The sequence below is a fragment of the Hemicordylus capensis genome, chromosome 1, assembly GCF_027244095.1.
Source record: "Hemicordylus capensis ecotype Gifberg chromosome 1, rHemCap1.1.pri, whole genome shotgun sequence".
Lineage (NCBI taxonomy): Eukaryota > Metazoa > Chordata > Lepidosauria > Squamata > Cordylidae > Hemicordylus > Hemicordylus capensis.
The window spans coordinates 111145905-111165446 of NC_069657.1; the positions used below are offsets into that span (position 1 = coordinate 111145905).

The following is a 19542-nucleotide window of genomic DNA, read 5'->3' on the forward strand; positions in this document are numbered from 1 at the left end:
CTTTCCGGGCGGCAGACTGAGGTCCAAACGCATTATTGCAAGAACATGGCCACTCCTCTCTGCTCCTTCAGCAAGAACTAGGTCATTCCCTGGTCATCTCTTGCCTTGACTCTGGCAACCTCCTTTTCACTGGTCTTCCGCTTAATCATTTTTGGCCTTCTCACCTTCACAGAGATCTCCATTCACTTCTCTGGTGTGGTTACTTCACGTATATCACCCTCTTCCTTGCATCCCTTCACTGAATTCCTGGCTACTCCTGGAGACAGCACAAAGCTCCTCATCCTTATCTTCAAAACCCTCCATGGCCTTGCGGAGGCCCTGCCTTTCAGATTTCATATCTTTCATGGATATCCTTCACTTCTCAAACCCCAATACCCTCTATCGCCCAAAGGTCTCCTGCTCCCTCAAACATTTCCATCTTTTCTCCACGTATGCTTGGTCCTGCTTCCTAGAACCACTGCATAATGCCTCCTCTCTTACTTCCTCAAATCCCTTCTCAAAACTCACTTTTTCTATTAAGCCTTTGGCACAATGCCTTTGTCCTCATTCCCTACTGTAACTAAGTTCAAATACATTAACTGGAAAATTTGCATACTCTTCCCACAGAAAGAATACTTCAATTTCCCTCCCTTCCTCTTTTGTTTCCCCTTTATCAAAGGGACTGTACCCTCATGCTTTGCACAGCACCATGTGCATGGGTGGTGCTATATTTAAATGAATAATTTAAAAAAGACCATTCCTTTTTCATAAAGAATGTGAGCAGCTTTATTTCTTTCAGTTTGTCTGAGTTATGGCTTCATTGTGTCAGAAAGTCTTTTATAAGATCCTTTCAGGGCCATATTTTCAGGAGGGACAGGAGGCTTCAGAGGAAAAGGAAGACTGGCAAAAATCACCTGTATCCCATCATGCAACAGTGCAACATTTGTCTGAATGCCAGCACAGTTGCACGAGCGCAGTGCTAGTATGGATGTCAGCCAAACATTGCCCATATGAGCCATGCTGCAATCTCTCGAATTCTGAGTGCCATGTTTGTGCAGGCCTCTTCCTTTTGTGAGCACCAATCTGACATGCCAATCACCTGGTAAGTGAATTAACAGCAAAGAAAAGTAAAAAGGGAACATCCAAACTCAGACTCTGTAACTTCTTCCCTCTGCCTAGTTGCTAATCTGTACTATTAGGTGAGGAAAAAGAACACGTAGATTGGGTGTGTTTACTTCCTAACCTGTTCTCACACATACATCACTACCAGGTGATCAGTACTATCAGAGCCTGAAGTCTCTGATAGCATTTGTTGTTGTTGTTTATTCGATTTCTATACCGCCCTTCCAAAAATGACTCGGGGCGGTTTACACAGAGAAATAACAAATAAATAAGATAATATGGATCCCTGTCCCAAAAGGGCTCAGATTATTTCTTAGAAGGTACAAGCAATGACACTCCTGAATTTTCTAAAAAGGTTTCAAAGTACACAAAGAATGTTTGTGCCACCGTATGGGATACATATACAGGAGACGTTTTCCACACCTTCCCTTTATTTATTTATTTAGCATATTTTTATACTGCCCAAAACTTATGTCTCTGGGCGGTTTACAACAGATAAAAACAACATTAAAACAGAAGAAATTTAAAACACAACAATTTAAAATTTAAAACAATGCTCTAAAACAACATTAAAAACAATCAGAACAGTATCAGTTAAAAGCCTGGGTGAACAGACGCATCTTTAAAGAGCTTTTAAAAGCTGTGAGAGATGGGGAGGCTCTTATTTCACTAGGGAGTGCATTCCAAAGCCTCGGGGCAGCAATGGAGAAGGCCCGTCCCTGAGTGGCCACCAGAGGAGCTGGTGGCAAATGCAGACGGACCTCTCTTGATGATCTCAATGGGCAGTGGGGTTCATAACAAAGAAGACGTTCTCTTAAATACCCAGGGCCCAAGCTGTTTAGGGCTTTATAGGTTATAACTAACACCTTGTATTTTGCCTGGAAACATATCGGCAGCCAGTGTAACTCTTTCAATACAGGAGTAATATGGTCTCTCCTAGATGACCCAGAAACCAGCCTGGCTGCCACATTCTGAACCAACTGTAGTTTCTAGACTATGTACAAGGGCAGCCTCATATAGAGTGCATTATAGTAATCCAGTCTGGAGGTTACCAGCAAATGTACCACTGTTTTGAGGTCATCTATCTCAAGAAACGGATGCAGCTGGCGTATCAGCCAGAGCTGATAGAAGGCACCTCTGGCCACTGCCTGAACCTGGGACACCAGGGAGAGGCTCGGATCCAGAAGCACCCCCAGACTGCATACTTGTTCCTTCTGGGGAAGTGTGACCCCATCCAGAACAGGCAGATCAAAATCGTCTCCAGAGTTTCGACTGCACAATGAGTACCTCCATCTTATATGGATTCAGTCTCAGTTTGTTATACCTCATCCAGCCCATTACCGACTCCAGGCAGGCATTTAGGGAGGTTATGCCCTCTCCTGATGATGCTGACATAGAGAAATAGATTTGGGTGTCATCAGCAGACTGGTAACACCCTGCACCAAATCTCCTGATGATCTCTCCCAGCCGTTTCATGTAGACAACATCTAAGACAATACGGAGCCCTGAGGGACACCATACAAAAGTTCAGATTTTGAAGAACAGCAGTCTCCAAGGGACACCATCTGGAACCTGCCCGAGAGGTAGGAGTGGAACCACTGCAGAGCAGTACCTCTCAGCCCCAACCCCCTCAGACGCTCCAGAAGGATACTATGGTCGATAGTATCAAAAGCCGCCGAGAGGTCCAAAAGGACCAACAGAGTCACACTTCCTCTCAATTCCCTGTTGGAGATCATCCATCAGGCCAACCAAGGCAGTCCCCACTCCATAGCCAGCCCAGAAGCCAGCTTGAAATGGCTCTAGATAATCAGTTTCATCCAAAACTGTCTGGAGCTGGGAGGCCACCACCCTCTCAATTACCTTGCCCAGCCATGGAAGGTTGGAGACAGGCCTGTAGTTACTCAGGTCTGAGGGATCCAAGGTAGGCTTTTTCAGAATCGGTCTAATAATTGCCTCCTTAAGACTAGGAGTTCCAGTTGGTGATGCATCTCCCTCAGAGATGCATCATCCCTCAGAGATGCATTTATAATCTCTACCTGGCCTTCTACAACCATCCCCCTGCCAGATAGTATAAGCCATATTGGGCAACGGTCAAGAGGACAAGTGGTGGGCCGCACCGTTCCAATCAGCTTGTCCACATCCTCAGGAGTCATCAACTGGAACTGATCCAACCTAACTGCACAAGAGGAGTTGCTGGACAGCTCCACATCAGACACTGGAGTAATTGTGGAGACAGAATCTAAGTCAGCCCGAATACGAGAGATTTCTCCCACAAAGAATTCATTAAACACATCACCACGGGTAATCGATGGTTCCAAATTCTGATTCAAGGGAGGAGGGGCACTCACTAGCCCTCTCACAACCCTGAACCAGAGGCGTAACTATAGGGGGGGCAGGGGGGGCACGTGCCCCGGGCGCCATCTTTTCTGGTCATGTGGGGGGCGCCGCCATGACTAAATTTTTTAAAAATTTTTGTTAATACAAATGTTTCCTGCTCAGTGCAGCAGTGCTGCAGCAGTGCTGCAGCAGTCAAGGGAGCGCGTCGGTGCCCCCTTCCCCACGAGCGGTCCCTTCCGCGCCGCTTGCGCCCCCCCGCATTGCTTTGCTGGTGCCTGGCGGCCAGTCAGTGGCCTGGCTTGGCAGCGGCGGCGGGCACTTGTGAGGAAAAACCTAAGTATAATGTAGCATGTGGGGGGGGCGGTGGGACGCGGTGGGGGGGCGCCATTTCAGTGCTTGCCCCGGGCGCCGATTTCCCTAGTTACGCCTCTGCCCTGAACAACTCCGCCGGATGTGAACTTGCAGATACAATATGGGCAGAAAAGAATTGCTTCTTTGCCGCATGTACTGCCTGAGCATAGATCTTCAAATGAGCTCTATGTTGCAATCTGTCGGATTCAAGCCGAGTTTTTCTCCACCTGCACTCCAGTTGTCTACCTTGCCGCTTCAGTCCCCTTAGTTCTTCTGTATACCAAGGGGCCAATTTTGAAGTAAGTAGGAGAGGACGCTTAGGAGCGATCATGTCTACTGCCCTGGTGAGTTTGATGTTTCAGTTCTCCACCAGGGCATCAACAGGATCGCCAGCAGAGCCAACACTAAATTGTAAATTGTATACAACACAGCAGAGCCAACACATACAACACAGCAGCCAACACTAAATTGTAAATTGTACACAACACAGCAGAGCCACAAAACATTGTGTCTAGGGATGCTGGGAGTTGTAGTTCAGCAACATCTGGAGGGCCGCAGTTTGGGGAAGCCTGTCCTATAGGATCCAATAACCTTCTCTAGCGGACCATTCTAATAGGTCCCTCGCCCCTGCAAAGGTGGGGTGTGACTGTGAGTCCAACCTTAACCAGATGGTGGTCCGTCCATGACAATGGGGAAATCACAGGAATCCTCACCCACGGAACACCACCCTGATCAGAGTGAAAGACCAAATCAAGCGTGTGACCTGCATTGTGTGTCGGTCCTGAGACCACTTGAAATAGGCCCATAGTTGTCATGGCCGCTATGAACTCCTGAGCTGCCCCGGACAAATTGGTCCCAAAATGAACATTGAAGTCCCCCAGCACCACAAGCTTAGGGGACTCCAACACCAAACCCGAGACCAAGTTTGCCAGCTCAGTTAGGGACTCCGTTGAGCAGCGGAGCGATCGGTACACCAACAGAAGCCCCGGTCTATCCCTGGTCCCCAAACTTAAGTATACACATTCAATATGGTCTGACACTCCAACAGGAATCCTGGTAAGTGAGATATTCTTATAGACCACAGCCACTGCACCTCCCCGCCCCCTGTCCCTCACCTGCTCCTCAACAGAGTACCCTGGAGAGAGAAGCTGGGACCACACTGGGCCCCCAGCCTCTCCCAGCCAGGTCTCTGTAATATATACCAGGTCGGCGCCTTCATCCAGCAGTGTTTTAAACAGTGTTTTCCAGTAGAGTGCAGATATTAGTTTCAATATATGGACTGGTTTTTCTCAGTTAGAAATTCAAGGGTATAAAAGAGGGGAATTATGGAATGAATGATCCTTCAACTAATTCACACTGAGCATTTGACATAATTTTGAGGGAAAAACATATCTAATATTGACTATAAAGAGACATGTAAAAATATCCCATTGGCTTCTGTTACATAACCTCTCAAACAGATGGGTCTGATGTTTGGTTAGCTGGATGTTAAAAATTTGGCCTAAGCATCTACTATCATGAAATCTGAAGTTTTTGGAATGGCAAAGAACATCTGACTTCATATTTACTTTATTTTGTATTTTTTTGTAGTCTTTTGGAATGTTTTGCTTATTACTTACAAACCTTGTTAATACTCTAATACTTAAATAATAAACCCACCTCATTTTTCCAAGTTCTTTGTGCCTTCTCATATTCATCCTGAAGATTAAGGAACTTTTCTTCATTTTCTTTAGCCTTCTCCCTTTGCAGCTCATTATCTCTTTCAAGGGTCTGCAATAAAATTAATTATCCAAAAAATAATCAATACCACATTAATGAATTTTGATGTGTTTTATGTTGCTTGGACCTTTTCTTCTAACATGCTGAAAGTGCCATACAGATCAGTGATAATGTGCTATCTCAACAATAATTTTCATAAATTAACAGAAAGGTGCTTATAGTTTAGCTAACAGGAAACAGGGGGAGGTTATGAAAAAGAAATGGCTATAAAAGGGTATAAAAATACTTGCCATTATTCAGTTTCACTGCATAAGTTTTAATGTGCTGAAAAAGTAATATGAAGTGCAGAGCTAAGAAATATGAAATGTAGCACATTCTAAACCCTTTGTTTGTGAAGATAAACACTACAGTACAACCCAGAAAATATTTTTATTTCACTCATAAAACCTGAATGTGCTTTATTATCATTCCATGAAATTTAGATTTAAGATTAAATTTAAGAACTGTGATACCACAGTAAGAATTCCAGTTTCTAGTTTTTGTTTGATTCTCATTTAATTTCCTTTTACAGTTGACCCAAGGAAATTAAATAAAACTGCATTAAAATAATACCAATATGCTTTTTATTCTACTACTATTTAACATTTATGCTACATCAACAGTGTGCTCTGGGAAGGATTTTTAAAGTGTCATACTTGTTCTAACATCTCTGGATTAACTCATTGTCAGCTTTACTGTCATACTGATAAATTAAAGTAAGTTTGTGTAAATCAGCAGTAAAAGTTCTCATACATCTCTCAGGTACTACAAGGCCCCGCCCCCCATCACATTAAAAACAAATGAAAAGCAAGGAAAAAACACTGTGTTAATGCATTTAGCTACAATATGTGTTTCTGTGATTATTAAAACCACTTCTAGGGGTAAAACAAGACTATAAAAGCTTCCTTTCGGGGGGGGGGGTGTTTCTTCCTGTGTTACCATTTAACTACAGAACATCACATTACTTCTGAATTTACACAATATTTGGCATGTCTGTAACACCACTGAGTTCATAAGAAAAACAGGTTGCTTACCTGTAACTGATGATCTGGTAGAGATCCGTCGATATCCATAAGAATGGGTTCTGTGCCTGTGCAGGAGCCATGCAGTAGCCATGCCTGAGCTAGTCAAAGCGCCTAGGCCATGCTCCACGCAGACCATGCTATTTAAGGTGTGCTCAAGGCACAAAGTCCCTCAATTCTTGGACGATCACCATGGCGGACGATCATCCATATAACAGGTGAGTTCATCCAAAGGTAAAAGACAGAGTCAATGGCAAGGGCATGCACACATAGAGGTAACACTACTGCAGAGGGGAGGTTGGGTGGATCTTTTGGATATCGATGGATCTCTACCAGATCATCAGTTACAGGTAAGCAACCTGTTTATCTGGATTGAGATCCGTCGATGCCCATAAGAATGAGTGTTTAGCAAACTCCAGTAGGAGGATGGGAGCAGTAGTAGCTATTGCAACACCCACTTTAATACACTCCTCCCGAAAGTGGCCTCCACAGCAGAACGTACATCTATGGCGTAGTGCTTTACAAAGGGAGACTCCGAGGACCAGGTTGCTGCCTTGCAGATGTCCTCGAAGTCACCCCAGAAATGTGTGCAGCCGAGGAAGTGTGTGCCCTGATGAGATGGGCTTCTGTTGCTTCCGGTGGTGTTTTGTTCTGCATCTTGTAAGAAAATAGGATGAGTTCCACCAGCCATTTCGAAAAACATTGACGGGAGATGGGGGTGCCCTTAGTAGGGCCCTTGTAAGATATAAACAGTTGAGTAGAGGTGCAAAAGTCTTTAGTTCATGACATGTAATACAATAAAGCCCGGCGAACATCCATGGCATGCAGAGATCGTTCCAGGGTAGTAGTGGGGTTCCTGAAGAAAGTAGGGAGAATGATATCAAGATTTAGATGAAAATTAGACACTACTTTTGGAAGGAACCCGGGATCCAGGCACATAGGGACTTTGTCTGGATAAAAGGTCGTATATGGATAATCCACTCTTAGGGCTGTTAATTTGCTTACATGTATGGCCGTAGAGACAGCAATCAAGAAGGCCATTTTCCAAGACACCAGTTTTAAGGGGGACTTGGTCATGGGCTCAAAGGGAGCTTGGATAAGTGAAGATAGGACTAAGGACAGGCTCCATGGTTCTACCGGCAGTTTGATAGGAGGATAAACATGCGAAAGTCCTTTCAGGAAAGCTTTGCTCAAAGGATGTGAGAACAGCGTTCTCCCCTCACTCCCCAGATGTTGTGAGGATAAGGCAGCCAGGTGAACTTTCAATGAGACATTGGCCAGTCCCTTGGCCTTCAGAGTTGTGAGGTATCACAGGAGGTATCGCGTACTGAAGCCCTTTGGGGCAGGAAGCCTTTGTCGCATGCATAGGTCTCATCCATATAACAGGTGAGTTCATCCAAAGGGAAAAGACAGAGTCAATGGCAAGGGCGTGCACACATAGAGGTAACACTACTGCAGAGGGGAGGTTGGGAGGATCTTATGGATATCGATGGATCTCTACCAGATCATCAGTTACAGGTAAGCAACCTGTAAAATTGTTTCTGAAGCTGCTATTTCATAATTGACTAGAACCAAGTAATCAAGTTATGATACACGGAATTCTGAAATTCAGAATTTGTCTAATTGAGTCAATATTCTTCTCATCTGATAGGGAAGAGAAACTAAAGTTTCCTCTCTGCTCATCTAGCATGGCTGTCCCAACTCCAGCACCACAAGACACATGACATCACATTTCAATAATGCATACATATATGTATGTAATGAAAACATATATGGACCCAGAACACCTGGCTAGTTCCCATATCTTATCTGGAATATCAATCACACTGTTCAGGCCTACATGTATAGGATTTTACAATAAATCTGCTCACTGAAATGTAATATTCACACATAGATGTTTTTAACCTTGGAGGTGGGACAGTTGTGCTGGGACAGTGGGGATGGGGAGCTACGATTTTGCTTCCCTCACCATGTGTGAGGAAAGAATATTGTCTGAACCTGCCTGGCCTTGCTAATTTTGGTTTCTGGTACCATCACTGCATGACTTCGCAGAATACTCTGCTAGGTAGATAGCCCAAAAAATTACTATAAGTAGACTGCCAACTATAAAGATGCTGTTTCTAGCCATCAGAATATGGGAGGACAAATTCTGCCAAAAAAGTCATAGGATCCACCTTGCTGAATCAGACCAAAGATCTATATGTTGCCATAAGACATGGGAGTCATCAACCAGTGATGACAGCAAAGTATGCAAGCTTAAGGTGAAAACAAACAAGCAAGGAGTGGCAAAAATATTCAGCAGACTAGTCACCAAAGCAGTATTACCTCTGTCCAAAGAAGAAAGCTGTCCGTAATGTAGTTACATAGGAACATAGGAAGCTGCCATATACCGAGTCAGACCATTGGTCCATCTAGCTCAGGCCTGCACAACATAGGGCCCGGGGACCAGATCTGGCCCACAGGGACTTTTTTTTTTTTTTTGCTGACCCCCAAGGTAGGAGTATCCTGCAGTAAGAACCATGAACAGCAGGATTCATGAAGAGCTCTAGGACTCCATTCCTAAGTTTGGAGCCTGGAAGCAATTGTGTTTGAGGAGGAGGAGAGGACTGGATATTTATTTGGGGCTGGCATGCACTCCAGGTGCCCCACTGACTGAGCAGAGACAGGACCTATTTTATGGGCACTTTCCTTGGTTAAAATTCTGGGTCCCTTGACAGGGAGGAAGATCCATAACAACAACAACAAATATTTATATACCACTTTTCAACAAAAGTTTGCAAAGCAGTTTACATAGAGAAATAATAAATAAATAAAATGGATCCCATAAGTAACTAATAGTTGCTTTCATTAATGTGTTTAATAATTAATTTTAATGTAATAATGCACTGAAAATTGACCTTGACCCCTGCACGCCAAGTTGCGGTTGGTTCTGGCCCAAGTGGGCATTTGAGTTGTGCACCCCTTATCTAGCTCAATATTGTCTGATAGCAGATTCTCCAAGGTTGCAGGCAGGCGTCTCTCTCAGCCCTAATTTGGTTATGCCAGGGAGGGAACCTGGAACCTTCTGCATGCAAGCATGCAAGTGCTTTTCACTGAGCAGCCCCATCCCCTAAGGCGAATATCTTACAGTGCTCACATGTAGTCTCCCATTCAAATGCAAACCAAGGCAGACCCTGCTTAACAAAGGGGACAATTCATGCTTGCTACCACATAAGAACAGCCCTGCTGGATCAGGCCAAAGGCCCATCTAGTCTACAGGTAGATGCCTCTGGGGAGCTCACAGGCAAGAGGTGAGAGCATGCCCTCTCTCCTGCTGTTGCTCCCCTGCAACTGGTATTGAGATGCATTGTGCCTCTGAGGCTGGAGGTGGCCTATAGCCACCAGACTAGTAGCCATTGATAGACCTGTTCTCCATGAATTTGTCTAAGCCCCTTTTAAAGCTGGCCATCACATCCCATGGCAAGGTATTCCATAGATTAATTATACACTGTGTGAAAAAGTACTTCCTCTTGGTCCTAAATTTCCCAACCTTCAGTTTCATGGGGTGACCCCTGGTTCTAGTGTTGTGAGAGAGGGAGAAATATTTATCTCTGACAACTGTCTCCACTTCATGCATAATTTTGTATACCTTGATCATGTCTCCCCTTAATCACCTCTTTTCCAAGGTAAAGAGCCCCAGATGCTGTAGCCTAGCTTCATAAGGAAAGTACTCTAGGCCTCTGATCTTCTCGGCTGCCCTCTTCTGCACCTTTTCCAGTTCTACAATATCCTCCAGAAAGGGTGACCAAAGCTGTATGCAGTACTCCAGATGTGGCTGTACTATAGATTTGTGCAAGGGCATGATAATATTAGCATTTTTATTTTCAATCCCCTTTCTCATGATCGCTAACATGGAATTGGCCTTTTTCACAGCTGCCGCACCCTGAAGCTCTTCTCATGATCGGTGAGAAGAGCTTCTTCTGGGTCTGCGGGAGAGCAGGCTTAGCCCACTCTCCCCACAGACTATCAAAAGGCAGCCTGGGTGGCTAGATCAGCCGCCCAAATGACTGCCGGCTCTGTCACAGAGCCGGTGGGGGCTGTGGGGATCAGGGGCACTGCAGCAACACATGAGGAACCAAATGAGGTTAACAAAGCTCTCACTCCATTAACCTCATTTAAGGGGAGGGGGAATTAGGTGGGCTAGCCGCCTTGGGAGCACTAGGCTCACCTGCGAGCCTGGTGGTTCCCACAATCCCTAGAAAGCAGGCTAAGCTCCCTTAGAGTGGACACTGAATTGACACTTTCAATGAGCTGTCCACCATAATCCCAAGAGCTATCTCCTGGTAAGTCACAGACAGCTCAGATCCCATCAGCATATATGTGAAGCTGGTGTTTTTTGCCCCAATGTGCATCACTTGACACTTGCTTACATTGAACCGTATTTGCCATTTTGTCATCCACTCCCCCAGTTTGGAGATATCTTTTTGGAGCTCCTCACAATCTTTTGTGGATTTCATTTCCCTAAATAGTGTAGTGTCATCTGCAAATATGGCCACTTTGCTGCTTACCCCAACTTCTAGATCATTATGAACAAGTTAAAAAGCACTGGTCCCAGTACTGACCCCTGCGGGACCCCACTTCCTACTTCCCTCCATTGTGAAAACTGTCCATTTATTCCTACCCACTGTTTCCTGTCCTTCAACTATTGTGTTATTGATGCACACATGAACCTGTCCCCCTATCCCATAACTGATACGTTTACTCAAGAGCCTTTGGTGGGGAACTTTGTCAAAAGCTTTTTGGAAGTTCAAGTATACTGTGGTAAAGGCATATGATCACCTTTATCCACATGCCTGTTGACATTCTCAAAGAACTCAAAAAAGTTAGTGAGGCAAGACTTGCCCTTGCAGGAACCATGCTGGTTCTCCTTCAGCAATGCCTTTTCTTCTATAAGTTTAACAATTTTGTCCTTAAGTATGCTTTCCATCAATTTACCTGGCACCAAAAGTTAAGCTGACCAGCCTGTAATTTCCCAGATCCCCCTGGATCCCTTTTTGAAAATTGGAGTTACATTGGCTACTTTCCAGTCCTCTAATACAGAGCCTTATAGTAGGGACAAGTTACCTACTTTTTTTTTTTTTTTTGCTAGGAGATCAGCAATTTCATAGCTGAGTTCTTTCAGCATTCTTGGGTAGATACCATCTGGCCCTGAAGAGTTGTTAATTTTTAGTTTTTCCAAGATAGTTTAGAACATCTCTTGTCACCTCAAATTGGCCAAGTTCTTCAGCCTCTAAACCCGTGAAGCCCAATTCAGGAAAGGGTATATGGTCAGTATCCTCTGCCATGAAGACAGATGCAAAAAACTCATTCAGCTTCTCTGCAGTCTCCTTATCTTCCTTAATAATCCCTTTCACGTCCTCATCATCTAAGGGGCCAACTGCCTCCTTGACAGGTTTTAAAGAAGTGTTGTTATTCCCCTTGACGTGTATAGCTATATGCTCCTCAAACTCTCTTTTTGCATCCCTTATTATCTCGCTGCATTTCCTTGCCAGAGTTTATGTTCCTTCCTGTTCTCTTCATTTGGGCGGGACTTCCATTTTCTGAAGGAAGTCTTCTTCCCTTTTATATTTTAAAAGTGCTGTTTAATTAAAATTGCTGTTTATGTTTTTAACTGCTGTTTAAATTTTTCCATTGTTGTAAATCTTTGAATGTTTTAATTTTTAATTGTTTAATAGTTGGTTTTATTCTGTGTTTATTGTGTTTATTTTTGTGAACTGCCTAGTGCCTTTGGAGTCAGGTGGTATATAAATAAAATAAAATAAAATAAAATAAAATACAGCTTCACTGACTCTTATAAGCCATGCCGGTGTCCTCCTGAACAGTTAGTCGCAGAACCAACCAGGGATATGGCAACCTTGGACTTAATCCTGAGTGGTGCCCAGGACCTGGTGTGAGATATCAGAGTTGCAGAACCATTGGGGAGCAGTGACCATAGTGTGATCCAATTCAGCATATATGCGAGTGGAGAATTGTCAAGGGAGTCCAATACAGATGCATTGGACTTCAGAAGAGAAAACTTCTCAAAAATGAGGAGATTGGTAAAAAGGAAGTTGAAAGGGAAAGTCAGGAGGGTCAAATCACTCCAGAAAGCATGGGACTTATTTAAAATCACAGTACTAGAATGCTACTGTGCGGGTCCTGCACTTCAGTATGCTACCTAGCAGAGGCGCTCTTACCCCCAGACCTTGGGGCCCCATTCCATGGCCTCCAAGGTCTACGGGCCCCACCAAATGACCGAGGGCCTCCTGCCGCCACCCCGCTCCACCACTGCCCCACTGTGCCAAACCACAGCTTTTCTGTAATTTTAGCCGCCATGTGCATGGCCAGGAGATGGGGATGAGCCGAGCAGGCCTCCTACCCCACCACATGTTGGTGGCAGGCAGAGCAGCTGCTGGACCTGTCTGTCTGGTCCAGTGGCCCTTGAAAACTGTGAGGCACGTTTGTGCAGTTTGAATAGATTGGCACAAGCCAATGACATCACGGACTTGCAACGATCTATTTGAACTGCACGGGTGTGCCGCACAGATTTCAAGGGCTGCTGGGCAGGACAGACAGGCCCAGCATCCACTCCACCCACCCCACCGCCACTGGGGGGAGGCCTGCTCGGCTCACCCCCGGCTGTGCACATGGCAGCTAAAATTACAGAAAAGCCGTGGTTTGGCACAGCGGGGCCTTGCAGCGGCGGCAGGAAAGGCTTGCGGTGGCAGGGGGTGTCTCATGACGGGGGCAGCCTGTGCGCCAAAATCACCTAGATGCACCACTGCTACTTAGCAGCCTAAATTGGACTTCCAGGACCTCCCAAGTACATTTCCCAACATTGTTGGTGCTGACATGCACCATGACAGCTGGCTCCTCCCCAGCACTGCCTAACAGCCTATCTAGATGCAGCCTGAAGTCCACAACCTTCACACCAGGCAGGCAAGTGCCCATAAGATCAGCTCTCCTTGTCTTGCTGCCACAAGACCAGTTAGTTGCAAGTCAACAGCTAGATTACCAGGACTTTATACTCAGTTCAGATAGATAGTGGAATTTAGCAATTCCAGACAGGAAGTGTGTTGCCACAAGGGTATCAGGTGTTTAGAGTGAATGCATAGTAGAGAATCATGTAGTTGTTGAGTTAGCCTTTATAGCGGTTTGTGTAATCTTTAGAAGGATCCCTTAGAATGAGTCATAGATTAATCAAGTATACCTGTGTGTGAGCAGAAATCACCTAGTCAGACTTGATCAGAATCAGAGAAGAATCAAGGTGCCAAGGATTGATTGACAGAGTCTTCTCTCAGCCAATCAATCTCATGTAAGCAGCCCTGCCTGCTGGTTTACTTCATTCTCCATTGCCCATCATCATGAAGCTTTCTCTCTAGTACTCACCGGGAAGGTCTCAATTTAGCTAGTAAAGCCACAATCTTTTCACCCAACGGATCAAGAACCAACATTCCATCTGCAATAATGTATCTTTTCCTGTGATTTCATCTCCATTTGAATCATCAACCTTCTGCAATCTCCTGCCTCTTTGCATGTTAATTATTTGCATGTTTTGGAAGAAATAAATTCATTTAAAACTAGTTGGGACTCTTGACTGTTTGAGTTGACACTTAATGAGATTGCTAAAATGCTCATGAAAATCTAGCATTCTGTCTCACAATAGCCAGTCAGTGGCTTTGGAAGCAAATGACTGGGGCACAATAATGATAGCCAAGTCTCTAATAATCAAAGATATACAGCCTCTAAACATGGAGATGTTATTCAACTATCATGTCTATCATCTAACAGCTGCTGCTAGATGTATCCTTTATGGATGTAATCAGTTTGTTTTACAAGTTAGTGCCATTACATCTTGTGGCAGTGGATTCTACAAATTGTATATGAAGGAATATCTCCAAACTGAATGACCACAGCTTTTAATATCATGATGAGAAAGAAAATCATCTCTATCCACTCTCTTCATCCCATTCATAAGTGATGCTATTTATTTATCTGCTTCTAATCACCTCTTTGATCATGTTGATTGTCCTCTTTCTATTTTCTAGTTCTGTGTATCCTGTTTTGAGATGGGATGACCAAACTCCACACAGTGTCTGACATCAAGACTAACACCACACTGGTGGGAACACATTTCTGTTGAACTGGTGGGTGGGGAGAGACAATTTTTGCTGATCCCCCTTTCCCTTGCAGCTGGCTGTGCCTCTCAACCCTCAGAGGATGTGGGAAGATTGGGTGAGTGGGTGCAAGATGGGAAGAAGATTGGGGCTGGGGGCAATGTGTACCAAGCTGCCTCAGGCACCAGAGAGGCTTGAGCATGGCTTGTATATAAACAATATGAGCCTTGATAATGCTTTCCACTAAAACTTACTGGGTCAGAAGCTAAACTGACAGATTTGTAATTTCCTGGATCTCTCCCTGCTCTGTTTTTGAATTGGCCTTAGACTGGCAATGATATCCTCTTGTAGGAAGGTTCATTTAGTGATAAGTTACATATTTTAATTAGCTATATCAGCAATTTCACAATTTTGAATAAAAATTCCGTTATGTGAAACAAATCTTGCAATTGTGATGAATATACCTTTCAACAGTTTTGCTGAGCTCATGAATGGAAGTGCCCCCAGAACAGTGAGAAATAGTGGTGGAAGAATTTAGTCTTATTTTGAAATATGCGATTACAAAATCACATTCAATTTGGGAGAAAACTGTGCCTAAAGTTCTCAGGCATTTCTAAATGTTCTCAGGCATTTCTTATGTAATTGAGTGTTGTTTGTTCTTTTTGTTTGGTTTTGGTTTTGTTGTTGCTACTGCTTTTGTTTTGCAAAAGATCTTTTGATAGAGTATGAGGCTATTCACACGATTGCAGAAAATCGGGTAACCTGCTCAAGTAGCCCGCCCCTAAAACCAGGTTTGTGGAGTGAGCGCTCTGAAAACTCATTTTTTTTATCGTGCGTAGCTGCGGCGCGGCTCTGCGCCATGGCTACTCACGAGGAGACCCCAGAGGGGAGGTGAAAAGCTGCCTCCCAGCTCTGGGGGTCTCGCCAGCATGCCCTGCGCACTTGCACAGGGCATGCTGGAGCTTCCGGGGGCCGATTGGCCACCGCTCCCCCCAGCCCCCGCTGGCTCCATCACGGAGCCGGCAATCATGTGGGCGGCCAGGGCTCCTGCCCTGCTTGTGTGCAGGGAGCCGCTCATTCCCCGCTCACTCTCGCAAACTGGGTCTCACTGATTGTGAGACTCAGCTCCATATCTTTTTCAGTTTAACAGAGGTCTCCACATTGCCTTTCATTTCTGCATCCTGGCCATTGTCATCTGAATATGGTGAAATTGCTCTTGTGCCCAAATCTTCCATATGCACCATTGTGGATCTCATCTGCCAAGCTATTGCAAACTTTCTAGTAATGCAGCTGAGGTGATATGTCATTGTTCAATGCAAGAGTGATATTGGTAGCCAAAAGGTTGCTCACCATTTCCAAGAATGCTTACAAACGGAGTAAATAATTTCTGAAAAACCTGTTGAGCAAGTCAGATCATTTAATTAACTACAATGTGTATTACAATGTCTATTAAGTTGGAGAAGGATTTTTTTGACCAGGAGTAGGGTCAGGAAATGTGAGCTCTCTCTGACACCACATCAGGGGAATCAGTATGCACATAAACTAGACTATGGATGTTTTTAACAACAAATCTTCAAGAAGACATCGTCAGTTAGGCTCCTCAGTATATTTAGAAGGGGCAAACTCAAAATATAACCAGATAAGAAAAAGTCATTTGGTTCAGTGAAGTATTTTTTCCCCCAGACAGAATATTTTCTTGACTTCCATTTTGAACCACAGGATGGGGACAGTGCCACAGTACTGGGATCTGCCCCTCCCTTGGACCTTTTGGACATTCCTCTCACTGAACTCTTTTAACTCTACCCAAACCCATAGGAACTTGCGTACAGTGCTATATTCTCTCTACCATTGCAACCACACATTTGTTAGTACGCGGCCGTGTTTTATCGGGAAATTCTATTCACTGTTGCTTTTGTAAACCATATGTTAAATATTCTCTAATAAAAGTTGATCTCTCTAGCAACCTGCTCCTTTTCAGGCCTTGGCACACAGGCTGCCTCCACAAACACCTAAGTTTTTACTGTTAGTTTTGATGACATTACTTTACTGGCTGCTGTTACCCACCCTGGGAGGACTTGTCCTTAAAAAATGGGATATAAGTAATGAATGCAAAACTGCACTCTGCTTATGGAATGGAGAAAAAAGTGTCCCAAGTTAATTTTTTAAAAATAAATGTATTAAATATTTGACTATATATTGAAAACTATTTCCACCAATAAACTGTTCATTTACATAGTAAATATTCTTTAGAATGTAGAAAAGGTTTGTATTTCAAGTTAAGGTACATACTTCCAAGTTAATAATCTTGACACATTTATTTATTTTCTTAAATTAATTGGATCCCTCTTTTAGTCAAAAGATAGCAAAGCAGCCATAATGCTCATGTTGCCTCATGTAGCTATGGAGAACCACATGATACATTTCAGGGTTCACACTGATAGTTTTGAACACTAACATGAGCCTGTCCATGCACTGAGGTTATCTTTGGAGACCCTCTGCTGAGTGTCCATCCAATCCAAGTTGACACAGGTAGTGAATGGGAAAGGGGGGCTTTTCAGTAGTAGTGCTCCACTTTTGGAATATTCTTCCCAGGGAGACTTGCCTGGCATATACTTGGATATCTTTCCAGTACCACATAAAGACCTTTTTACTTCCCCAGGCCTTCTGTTTTTGTTTCTGTTTTAACACTGACTTTTTCATCTTGCCTCTGGACATAAAATGAAGAGGCAAGAGACTGGATGAACAAAGGCCAGAACTTCATTGAAAAAAGTTAAAGAATATGTAATGACTGATTAACAAAATTATCCATCTAACCAATGCCAGTACAAGTAACTATTATTCTGTAGTGTGAAAGTCTGTTCCACCTTCCTCAGCCCATTCTTAAGTTTGTAGCAACCTGGCTTGGTGTCTGGATCAGTGTGTGTGTCTGAATTAGTGCATTCCAGCACTTCTTTGCCACACCTTTTAAGTTGCCTAGAGGAAACAATGGAAGTAGCACTGTGCAACTATACAGATGTCTTAAGTTATTTTGCAACTGCCCTGTTAAGCAGTACCATCAGAGCGTCTTTCATTTTGTGCAGCAAGCCCCAGCAGGTTCCTATCACTGGCATACCACTGCGCAGAATGTTGACCACTGAATGAGGACACCAAGCAGTCAACCTCCATGGCACTTCCTTGGTCAGTTTTGCCCTGAACAGTGTCCTATCTCCAGGAACCTCCTGGTTCCTATCTTGGAACCTTGATCTATTTTGCCTTAGCATTCAGCTCATAACAGAAGAAAGGTCACACACACCCTGTCCTCTGCCCATTCAGGACAGGAACGGATCATTGTGTTATTTTAATGCTGTTTTAATTTTTATTGTTTCATCTTTGTAAGCTACCTTGGAAATATTTATATTGAAAGGTAGCACAACATTTTAAAAATAAATGAATAAATATAGCAATTTTTGAAATATTTAAAGTCTTAAAGCTATTTTGCAAGAATCTGCAGAGTATGTTATTATAATCATAATCTGACCTGATATACTTCTTTTAGTTCATTCATTTCCATTTCCATTCTGACATTTGCTTCAGTCTGTCTACATAGCAGTTGTTGCATATGTTGTAGAGAAGCAATAATCACCTTATTTAAAATAAAAAAGTACTTGAAACAAAAGAATTATTCTATTAAATTGAGCATGATAGGATTTATTTGTAATATCTTTATTCAGTATTTATTTCTAGGTTACATTTTTGTAATAAGATGATTTAATAAGAACAGATCTTTTTATCTTGAAAGCCAAGGGTCAAAATGGGAGCATGCAAAAGTATCTCGGTATGAACAGTATGGTTAATTTCATAGCACTTGCATGCCTCAAACTGCAACATTTGAAATTATCATTATTCTTTTGAATATTTATATACTGCTTTTTAACAAACAAAAAAATCACAAAGCAGTTTACATTGGAAAAGAAGTAAGATTTAATGTTTAATTTATTGCTCCTATGATCAACTATGATATTTTATGAGCTTGGGCTACTAAAATTAGTAGCAACATACAGTGTGCAATACTTTAGAGACAAATTTATGTCAGAATGGCAAACAAAGGGGTCATAACATGGCCCATAGTAATTTAATGCTCATGTAATTTAATGCTCATTGTCATGAGCATTGTCATAAGCATTAGGTCTATTTGACTAAGCCCGGGTTTCATCAACAATACAGGGTATGTTCTCTAAAATGCTTGCTTGCATCATTTCTGTTCAATTTAAGCACCAAAGATAGTCAAAATCATGCCCAGTTGTGTGATGCATGACAAAAGAAGGAACATTTTCCTGGTGGGGTTCCTGAGCGCAGTAATTTCAAACTGGTCATGGTGGGAAAGGACACCTATTGCAACACGGTGAATGGCCAAGTTCAACCAGACCATTAACTGAGCAGATAATACCAGAAGTTATATATACCCCAGCAAGTGACAGACACGAGTATTTGCTCATGTCCTAATGTTTTAAAGCACAATTATTCTTAATAAACCGTGTTTACAGATTACCTGTTTCTCTTCTTTAAGATGTTCCTTTTCTTCAGCGATTTTTGAATTTAATTCCATCTCCTGTAAATGAAATTGATACATTGGGCCTGATCCAGTTGACCTGTATAGTGTGTGCAGCAGTCTTGCAAGCATAGCTCTCCATATGCGAGAGGGCCGTCAACAGGAAGGTCAGGCAGTAGGGAGTACAGGAGGGAAATAGGAGGATACAAGGTACAACTGGATTGTGCCTTAATATATGAAAACACACTATTATACTTGTATTATTCTACAGTATTTTAACCATTTTTACATAGCAAAATATGACAGGATT

General features: G+C 43.3%; 1 protein-coding gene and 1 long non-coding RNA gene across 21 annotated transcripts in view; one reads left to right on the top strand and one right to left on the bottom strand.

Annotated features, from left to right (window-relative positions):
• The window catches only part of CCDC73 (coiled-coil domain containing 73), a 136544-nt gene that overhangs the window by 22078 nt on the left and 94924 nt on the right, over positions 1 to 19542 (bottom strand). For 18 of the 20 annotated variants that reach the window (XM_053300573.1, XM_053300624.1, XM_053300522.1 and 15 more), the window contains 3 exons: positions 19233 to 19292; positions 18222 to 18347; positions 5449 to 5559 (listed from right to left, as the gene is read on the bottom strand). In XM_053300573.1, the coding sequence (XP_053156548.1) occupies positions 5449 to 5559; positions 18222 to 18347; positions 19233 to 19292 (297 nt within the window). The remainder of the gene's footprint in view (positions 1 to 5448; positions 5560 to 18221; positions 18348 to 19232; positions 19293 to 19542) is intronic. The other 2 variants (XM_053300548.1, XM_053300596.1) reach the window with 2 other exon arrangements.
• LOC128346887 (uncharacterized) overlaps positions 1 to 19542 on the top strand; it is a 34754-nt gene that overhangs the window by 10155 nt on the left and 5057 nt on the right. The gene's annotated exons all lie outside the window — the stretch shown is intronic.